Source organism: Podarcis melisellensis, assembly GCF_964234715.1.
Source record: "Podarcis melisellensis genome assembly, chromosome: 2".
Classification (NCBI taxonomy): Eukaryota; Metazoa; Chordata; class Lepidosauria; order Squamata; family Lacertidae; genus Podarcis; species Podarcis melisellensis.
In genome coordinates this window covers 88,126,601-88,136,458 of record NC_138529.1, presented here as the reverse complement: position 1 = coordinate 88,136,458, position 9,858 = coordinate 88,126,601, and the positions used below count along the sequence as shown (strand labels likewise).

Below are 9,858 nucleotides of genomic sequence, written 5' to 3'. Positions count from 1 at the left end.
TTCTCCTTGTGCCCTCCATCTTTCCCAACATCAGGGTCTTTTCCAGGGAGTCTTCTCTTCTCATGAGGTGGCCAAAGTATTGGAGCCTCAGCTTCACGATCTGTCCTTCCAGTGAGCACTCAGGGCTGATTTCCTTCAGAATGGATAGGTTTGATCTTCTTGCAGTCCATGGGACTCTCAAGAGTCTCCTCCAGCCCCATAATTCAAAAGCATCAATTCTTCGGTGATCAGCCTTCTTTATGGTCCAGCTCTCACTTCCATACTGGGAAAACCATAGCTTTAACTATACAGTGGTACCTCAGGTTAAGTACTTAATTCATTCCAGAGGTCCGTACTTAACCTGAAACTGTTCTTAACCTGAAGCACCACTTTAGCTAATTGGGCCTCCTGCTGCTGCGGCGCCACCAGAGCACGATTTCTGTTCTCATCCTGAAGCAGAGTTCTTAACCTGAAGCACTATTTCTGGGTTAGTGGAGTCTGTAACCTGAAGCGTATGTAACCTGAAGCGTATATAACCCGAGGTACCACTGTACGGACCATTGTTGGCAACGTGATGTCTCTGCACCTGCACACACACGCAAATATTTTGTCAACGCCCCTCAGTGATGACACCGCCCTGGCCCCTCCGCCCCCCACATTTCCACTCCCTCTCTAGCAGCTTGTATAAATCTGAAAGCTGTGCAAGGCTGGCGACAGAGGGATCCCGAAACTGAAAGAAGAGAGGGAGCAAAGGTTGCTCACTCGCGTTTTCGAGATGGTGTTCTAGAAGCGATGGACGGACATCAGGGAATCCGGTGAGAGCCTTTTGCAAAAATCCCCCTTCGCTCCTCTTCCTAGCTCCCCTTGAAAGCTGCCCGTCCTCCCCGTCCTCGGCAACTCTTCCTCTGCAACGAAGTAAACAGGAAAGAGAGTCCCCGTTGCTCTCGTGTTGCTGCTTTCTGCCAACGTCTAGGGGAAAGCTGTAAATGGGGCTTTTTTGCGCAGGAGAAAGCTGTTTCCAGAGGCGCTTTTGCTGCGGGCGAAGGGGAGAGGCGCGCAAAGGCGCGCAAGGCAGCAGCCGCGGAAGGTCGCGGTCCCTCCGGACTCTCCTCGGTGGAGGTGGCCCGCCTTCTTCTCCACAGCTAGCAGAGCTTGAATTCGTCCCCCAGCCGCCACCACCCCCCCCCCAAAGAAAAACCCCACAAAAGCTAAAATAAATGGTTAGAGAAAATTAGCTTCATACTTCTATTTTAAACAATCAGTTTGTTGGCACCTACTGCCTTAGACATTCATCTGACAATGATAGAATCACATCCACAACTGCACTCTCTAAGGGTCCCTAGTTTTTAAATTGACTGCATCTATTTCTGCTTTTTGTACACTAAGCCACTCATTTATATTTGTTATCGTGCATTACACTCTTTTTCACTTTCTCCTGCTAGAATCCCAACTCAGACATACGGAACTGTTGGACAGACTCAGTGGACTTTCGTTATGAAAAACAAGTCATCACAGGCATTAATTATCCTTGTTAACCTTGGCTCCATTCAGATGTCACCCTAAATCCTAGTTTACCAGGGGTTGCCATCGTGGCTGCAGGTGCTAGCATGCCCATTGGTACCACCTCTGGTGCCCGTGTAAGGTCTTGATAAATATCCATGATGCATGAGAAATTTGCCCTTCCTCCTAAGTTCTTGTTTGCATTGGCTCAGCATCACTACGTTGTACCTACATTTGGTGACTGGTGCCCACGGCACTTTCTCAAATCCCAAAGGTACCCACTGGCGCCAAACCCTTGACCTATCACTTGCGTAATAAAGATGAAATGGTATGTGTAAGTTTCAGTGTTCTGTACAATTCATTATATGTTTGAGAGACGACAACGTTTAACGTCTTCCTTTTCCTTAACTTTGTTGTAGGTGGTGCCATTCCTAGAGGCATGGCTCCTATGTATGTTGCTCCTGTGTATAACACAGGCAACATATCTGGCTATGAAGGCACAACCGCTGCAGGCAAGTACAAATACAAGTGGTGTACTTGTTGGTGGGGACTCTAGTTCCCTAAAGTGTATGCTGTAATACAAGTGCTAGTTTTTAAGGTGCTTCCCTTGTGCTTGATTCAGACACTGCAGCATGATTGCTAACAGGAGTAAGGCCTTGTCAGCTTCTCACACTTGCGCCCTGAGATCTGCACTGGTTGCTGATTCGTTACCTGGCCAAGTTCAATGTGTTGCTATTAGTATATAAAGCCCTTAACAATTTGGGACATAGCTGTCAACATTTCACTTTTCTTAAGGGAAATTCCTTTATTCCGAATAGGATTCCTCGTAAGAAAAGGGAAAAGTTGACAGCTGTGATTTGGGACCAGTTTACCCACATGTGCCCACTGCATGAATGTTTCAATCCCTTATTGCCAAGGAGAACTTTCTGTTAGCATGTTGCTCGTGAGACCTGAGAACATTCACAACTGCTTATCCTGCTGTTCTTACCCAAACACCATTTCTTTACAGGAGGAAAACATTGCCCACCTCCACCTAACTTGATTCCTAGAGATGGAAATGGGCAACAGCCGCCCCAGAGAACGTGGAAGTAAGTGGATACTGTTAAGCATTCTGTTGTGGACCTCCTTCTCAGGGTCACATGACAGTGGTGTGGGTGGGGCCAAGCAGGGCATGCAGATTTCACCTTTGTTCAGTAGGCTAGTTTCCACAGACACTCCCACATCTCTCCCCAGCCTCCATTCAGAAATTCACGAGGTGTTTTCAGACTTCAAAGACATATTCTAACTGGGCCTGGGTAGAGTTGTGAGGGCCAGAAAAAAGGGATATGGCGTGCATATTTGGTTCTTGACCCTGAGGTCCCCCGTCCCCCACCCCAGACAAAGAGGACCATGGGAAGGTTGGCGGTCAATTTTGCTTATCCCTCCTTTTGGTCCTTTCCTACAGGGTTCCTGCAATTTCAAAAGATGAAGCCAAAGAAGCTTTTATCCAGTACGCTTCCAGCAAGTGCTGCTACAGCACAGACCCAGCCAAAGAGATGGTGTTTAATGACCTACAGTTATTCAATACCTACAGAGTAAGCAGTATATATTGGTAATAGTATGGCTATGCAGGAGCAGCTGGTATGGTGGAGGCAGAGGCATTGCCAGTCCGACACACCTGTCCCAACCACACCAGCACCTTGCCCCAGTGCCATCCAGGTAAGCCGCAGTGACGCTGGTGTTGGGAAGGCAGTTCTGTGCTTCTTCCCAACCACAGCACACCAGCCACTGCCGCTGCCATTTATTTATTTTGATTACTATGTTTATATTCTTAATGGTTAGCTGCCTTGAGTGTGGAAGGTCCTTTCAAAGAATAAACAAACAAGAAATAAATAAAAGGTATCATTCATTGCTGGACATTTTGCCCGTCTCAAGGCAGTGTTTTTGCTAGCATGAAAATTTCTATGCATGAACATTTCTATGCGCTGTTCAAAATTGATACACATTTATGGATTTATTTCCATTACATTGCAACTTATTTTTTTAGTATCTGCTGTTCTTTCGTATTAGCATGAACACTTGTAGGTGGGGACATTCTGGTTTTTTTTAGTATACATAACCATTTTGAATTAATGCATAAGAGAGGCATTTTACTTGTACTGTTTTGTAGTTTTCTGGTGGTTGCTTTGTGTTGGCTCTAACCAGAGACATTTTAAGGTGTTGCTTCCCTGCGTATTTGCCCTAAGCCAATTTTAAAAATCTGCTGACTATTTCTTAATTGGCAGTGAAATGTTTAATTCTTGAGAGTTGTTTCTTAGTATAAACTGGAGACCTTCACTGAATCAAGATCCTCTGAATATAAGGCGGAACCTTATGGGGGTAAGTACCGCTATGCTACACTACACTACAATCCAGCCCCACCTAGGCCAGACTGAACCATCCAAACCCTTCACAGTGTGGTGCATCTCCTTTTACTTCTGCCGGCTGAGCTGGCCTCCTGCCAGTCACCAGTTGGGCAGGCAGGAGTCCCGTTGACATTATCCCAGAGGATACTCAGCAGAGGGCCTTGAAATGGGTTTCCAAGGGTGGGAATGGGGCTCAGCTGGCCTGGGATGCAATGAATCATGAGCTGGTCTAACAGCAGGCATCAGGTGACATTAGGCCAGCTTTTCTTGCCCTCACTTCCCAATTCCATGGCCACTGAGCAGCTGAGGATGTTGTGATGGCTCTGCCACTTCACAAAAGGCTGTGTCAGCAGGTGGTGGGAATTTGGGTAGCAACCTGAGAGGAATTTTACAGGAACCAGCTTTTATTACTTTCTCAATACATTATGTAAAGGACTCAGTATAATAATATAGAACAAGGCCTTCAACCCAAAAGTACATATTTGTGAACCTTTGTTCTATCGCGTGATGCGATTCGGTGCTTCTGCGCATGCGCGTGATGTAATTTTGTGTTTCTGCGCATGTGCGAGCACCAAAACCTGGAAGTAACCCATTTCAGTACTTCCAGATTTGGCACGGCCCGCAACCCGAAAACACGCAACCCGCAGCGTTCGTAACCCAAGGTATGACTGTAATTTGACTATCTTCTTCTATCAATAATGAGTCATACCTTGGGTTACGAACACTGCTTCCTCTCATATTTTTCTTCTTTACGGCCTTTGCCTCTAATGGAGATGTCCAATGAGGGGTGTTAGGTTCCATCATTCTTTTACATTTTTCCCAAACCCTAAACAGGGTATTTATTACTATATGGTCATTAAAACCTTTATGTACTTTGGATTTATCATATTTTAAATATGCATGCCAACTGAAATGGTTGTTATTCCCTTCTAAATCTAATAGCTCGTTATTTTTAAGATGACACCAGTCTCTTATCCAAGAAAAGCAGACTGCTTCATAATATAATTTTAGGTCAGGCATGCCCCCAAAAAACCCCTTTCTTTAAGGTGTGTGTGCTTGCTTTGTTCTAAAACACCTGAAAGCATCGGATGGAACTCGGCTTTAGTTTAGGCCACCTTATCTCTCCATTTTTGTATGTCCTGAAAACACAGTATGGTGGTACCTCAGAAGTTGAAGGGAATCCATTTCGGAACTTCGTTCAACTTCTAAACATTTGGAAGCCATGGGAAGTGTGTTGTAGGTTCGGGTTCCAAAGAACGTTAGCAAACCGGAACACAAACTTCTGGTTTGTGGCGTTTGGGAGCCAAAACATTCAACTCACAAGGTGTTCAGGATCCAAGGTATAGCTAAAGATGGATGCCCTTCACAGTTTTGGTAGAATTGGAGAGTTCCTCAAAGACACCCATCCTGACTTTAAATGAAACATTGGTAAGATGAGACTGTACTATATAAAGTGCAGAATAAATTTATCTGTTTCTTCTGAGGTCATTGTCTTGGTATGGTATCAGAAGAAGTCCTGAGATTGACAAAGGTCACAAACAAAGTCTGAAAGTAATTTAAAGTATATTTCTGTACAATACGACATGAAATGAAGCAGTGATCAATTGTTGATCTTACAACTTGGATGCCTGCTTGCTCATAAGACAATATGTCCTTGGTTGCTTTGCAGCCCAGAATTGATACTAGATATGTAGCACAGGTTTTCTTAGTGAGATCAGGTAAACAAATGGGTCTATATTTCTAAGTAGAGAAAAGAATTTAGGTCACTCCAGTTATTAACGGAAAAGTTGGGGGAACAAAAATGCGGTAAATTTATAATTGGTGTAATTTTAAAGAAGTATTTTTTGTGTGTTTGTTAAACAAAAGAGGTGGCGTTAAAATCAGGGCACTTTTGCAACAGTGGCTCCTGGAAAATGATAGTTTGAAAACGGAAAGCCACACTATTGATTTTGAAGCATAGTTTGCACTGCAATTCATACAAGGGTAAAGCATGAGGAAGAACGGATGAGGACGTCACTCTCTTGTGAGGGGAGGAAGTACACTGCTTAGAGATGACTGATTAAGCAGTAAATTCATTGTTGAAATGAATCATGATGATGAAATCTGGCTCCCAATAGCAAACTGTCATTTTGCCGTAGAGGCTAATATGCATGCTCTTATTTTGCTTGTATTGTGCATTGGAAAACATAAGCTTCTCTGAGGCCGAGCCAGATGGTAGTGTAAGTGCGGCTGTCAGAAAATAGTCCAATCCAGCTTTTCTTATACCAGGTGGAGCAGTAGATTCCTACCTGCGTGGGACACCTCCTTTGCCTTGGGATGTGAGAGCAGATGCTCCTGGCATGTTCCAAGAGAAAACCCAGAGAATCAGAGTGCCTCATACATCAGCATTAACGGTACAGAGCTAATGTATTAATGAATATGGTGGTATACTTAGGCCTATGCATTTTGTCTGGCCAGCACCCTTCCTCTCCTCTTTGGCACAGTCTTGTGCATTTTTCTTCAAGGTAACTCCCATTGAACTCAGTGGGGTTTACTGCCAGGTAAGTGTTCATGCCGGGTTGTAGCTTGAGGCCCTGATTGATTTTGGGCTGTGTTTGTATGAGCAGGATAGTATTTCCAGACAACCCAGGTCCAAATAAAAGCTACTGGCTCTGTTTTAACACTCTCCTTTCTTTGATTTTGAAGGCTTGCCCGACATGTGGATCGACTGGTAGATGTCACTGCAGTAAATGCAATGGCAACAGCAAGGTAAGTAGTTGTGAGTAAGGGGAATGTTTTGCTTAGTGTGGAGTTTTTGTTTTGTAGAAAAGTGGGAACACAGATGAGAAAATAAAAGGTGGAGGAGGAAGCAACATGTCTTTTGTGCAGTAGCTTGTCCTGCTATTGTCTAAACAGCTGATGGGATGTTGACTAGTAGGACCAAATTGGAACCCCAGAGATACAAACCAGAAAGTCAGTAAATATTTGATATAGCAATTGTACTGGATGTCGGGAGTATCCGTTTTCTATACTGGTTTTTCTTCCATATTTGGAAGCTCAGAACAGAGAACAGTTAAAACTACTGACTACATAATCATGAATGTGAAAAATAATAAAGTAAACATTGCAATACCACCCAAAATTGATAAAAGTCACGACTAACAACCCTTCCATCAATTTTTAATCTGTTAATTCAGAAAAAAGTTTATTTTTATTTTTAAAAACCTACATTTTTACATGCTTCATGAAAATAGAAAGGGATGAAGTATGGTGGAATCGAATAGAGTATCAAAGGCATTGCTGAGTGCTGCCTCCAGGACTGACAAGTGGTCTCCAGGACTGACCCTTCCCCTCATACTTCAGACCACGTTTCATGAGTTGCAGGAAACAGATCTAATAATTTTTTTGTCTGAGATGGCAGCAGTTTGAGGTTCATAGGGCATTAAAAATACACTTGGTGGAGAGTAGAATCTGATTCCCGGGGTGGGGTGGGGAGATAGTGCCCCTTGTTTCCCACAAGCAAGCCACCCAAGACTGTCTTGTCTTAAGAACCTCCAGAAGCAAGTAGAATTGAGAAGGCTTGGATCTAGCCAACATTTCTGACAGGTCTGCAGTTACAGCTGACTCCGTGGCCCATTTGCCCATAGGGACACCTCTTCACAACAATGTCCTCATTGGGGATATGTAGAAAGGTGGTGCCTTGGGCCTCTCCATCTACATTCCCAGGGTGTTACAAGATGGACATCTTTGCTTCGGTAGTGAAGTGATTCCTTGTCAAAGACGATCATGGAGATCTGTTTTTGCCCAATGAGTGTATTGTTTGGCGATACCCTGCTTATTTCTGGCTCTTTTGTCTAAAATTAAATCCCAACAGCAAAAGTGTGGGAAATGTCATGGAAGAGGAGTCCGGTTTGTGGACGACATATGTAAACAATGTTCAGGAAGTGGACTTGAAAAGTGCGTGAGTCAATATGCAAATATATGAAGATGTTCATTTTTATTTTCACTGTGGGGTTTGAGTGTTGCACTATGTGTGACAATTGCACTGCTTCCTGGTCCCCTGATACGTGAGATACCATGGGCAATCATATGGTGGAGCTTCAAGCTATAGGTTCAACAGATGATAGGTTCACATGTATACTGTGCCAATGCATGCATGTGTAAATATCTACTTTTCTCTAGTTACTATACTATAGCACAGTTGCTCAGAGACCAGGAAGTCTTTGCTTCAAATCTTGCATTTTGCTGTGAACTCAGGCTGTATATACACTATATACCTTTAAAGCACATTCAAAGCACATTCTTTCCCTCAACGAATTCTGGGCACTGTGGTTTTCTCCTCTCAGAATTAAAATTCCCAACAACGCCCAACAAACTACAACACCCCTTAATTCTTTGAGGAAAATAATATGTTTTGAATGTGTTTTATAGGTATCATGGGTGCTCAGCCTCACTCATTGGCCTTGGGAAAGCTGCAGGATGAAAGAGACATCTGCAGTATGGGAATAATAAGACTTAGCTTACCTTCAGAGGTGTGCAAATGTTTGAAATACTGCATGTGAAGGACTTTAAAGACCCTAAGTTTATACACACAGAGAGAGAAATTATTGTCCTGGATCTTTCTGTAACTGAAGTGATTCAAATGCATTTTGCACTTGGGAAGGAATTTGTGCCCAAATGTAAAATAAAGCAAAAGGAGTCACCTAAAGGCAGCACCCTGGAATGAGGGCTATAGTGTAATTGTCTCAGAAACTGGGGGGGGGGGGGAATGGAAGTGTCTTCTGTTTCATGATTTTTCACATTCAGAGACGTGTACAGTTGTTTTGCAAAATTGGAATTAGCGTAAAAAGTTAGACTATGAAAGGTTAGCGTGAAAAGTTATGTGATGATGATGATGCAGCAGCCTCCCTGAAGCTAAAGCTGAACTGTGCCTAGTTGGGGGATGTATGGAAGCCTGTGGGAGTTCCATGGTGGAAAAATACATATGAACGAAAGGCTGCCTTAGGGATATGTATGAGATAGAAGGATCCGAAGAAAGCAAATGAAGCAGATTTCCAGCCATTATCCCAAACTATGGGGCATGCAGCACTTCATGTCTCTGTGTGCCTGTGTTGGCTAAGTATATTCGAGAGAGCAGAAATAGGGTTGCCATCCCCTGACTAGTATTGGCCAAACTGGAAAAAGTTGCTAACTGAAAAAGAAGCTCAGCTTGTTAGGTGTCCTAAGGCCCAAGAGATAGCGGCATTTCCCAACAGAAAAACGAAGCAAGAAGACAGCTCTAGAACTCAGAAACCTCTATTCCATTGGTTTTGCCAGATTATCCTTCCCTTTTTGTGTGTGTGTTTCAGCTGGGCTCACATACCGAGGAGTTTCATTACATTTTATCACACCTTGTGTTTTATTACATTTTATTTACAGTTGCCAGGAGTGTTCTGGTACAGGAACAACAGTCTGCAACGATTGTGAAGGAAAAGGACAACTGCTGTCGTTCATTGAGCTGCAAGTTGAATGGCAAGTCTTGTCAAAATAGACTGTGGTGGAAAGAGGAGGCCGCTTCTAACTGTGTGGAAAATTGGCTCTGCTTACCAGAGCCGCCTGAGTTTTACGTTCAGCATCATGAGTGAAAGGATCCAGTATAGTTGCTAGAAATGGTTACTCAATTGATTTGGAAAATCTGGGCTTGAGACCTCTTGTCATTTAGGTTAGCGTATGGGGCTAAATGAGGCACTGCTCTGGCTCAATCTGCGCCGACGGCTACCTTTAAGCATTGTGCCAGTTTTGTGACTTCATAAATTTATGGTCAGCACCTGATGTGGTTCAGTTCCCCCATGGGACTGCACTGTGTTTGATATATGTTGGAGATTGGGCCGGCTCTTTGACCCCACGTAAAAAGCTTACATAGCAGGGGGACCCATTTTGGGAGTATTTGGTTTGAGAAGTCAAGCCTCCAGCAATGCCGTTGAACAACACCAAGCTCAGTTTGCATCTACAAGGCGGATCCTGAGGCAGGCAAGTG

The 9,858-nt window shown here is 43.8% G+C and overlaps 1 protein-coding gene across 1 annotated transcript; it reads left to right on the top strand.

Annotated features, from left to right (window-relative positions):
* Positions 1-728: 728 nt before the first annotated feature.
* LOC309365134 (protein SSUH2 homolog) lies at positions 729-9,422 on the top strand. Its single transcript, XM_081903316.1, has 9 exons — positions 729-794; positions 1,899-1,991; positions 2,489-2,567; positions 2,924-3,053; positions 3,777-3,837; positions 6,132-6,256; positions 6,549-6,611; positions 7,717-7,799; positions 9,261-9,422. Exons 2-9 carry the CDS (start codon positions 1,919-1,921, stop codon positions 9,370-9,372), a joined length of 726 nt encoding a protein of 241 aa, XP_081759442.1. The 5' UTR covers positions 729-794; positions 1,899-1,918; the 3' UTR covers positions 9,373-9,422.
* The last annotated feature ends 436 nt before the right edge of the window (positions 9,423-9,858 follow it).

What these genes read in the sequence shown, in the direction of transcription:
- LOC309365134 (XM_081903316.1), top strand. Translation starts at nt 1,919, where the DNA reads ATGGCTCCTATGTATGTTGCTCCTGTGTATAACACAGGCAACATATCT. An exon ending in CCGCCCCAGAGAACGTGGAA is followed by an intron (nt 2,568 to 2,923) that starts GTAAGTGGATAC and finishes CCTTTCCTACAG; the next exon opens with GGTTCCTGCAATTTCAAAAG. An exon ending in TAAGGCGGAACCTTATGGGG is followed by an intron (nt 3,838 to 6,131) that starts GTAAGTACCGCT and finishes TTCTTATACCAG; the next exon opens with GTGGAGCAGTAGATTCCTAC.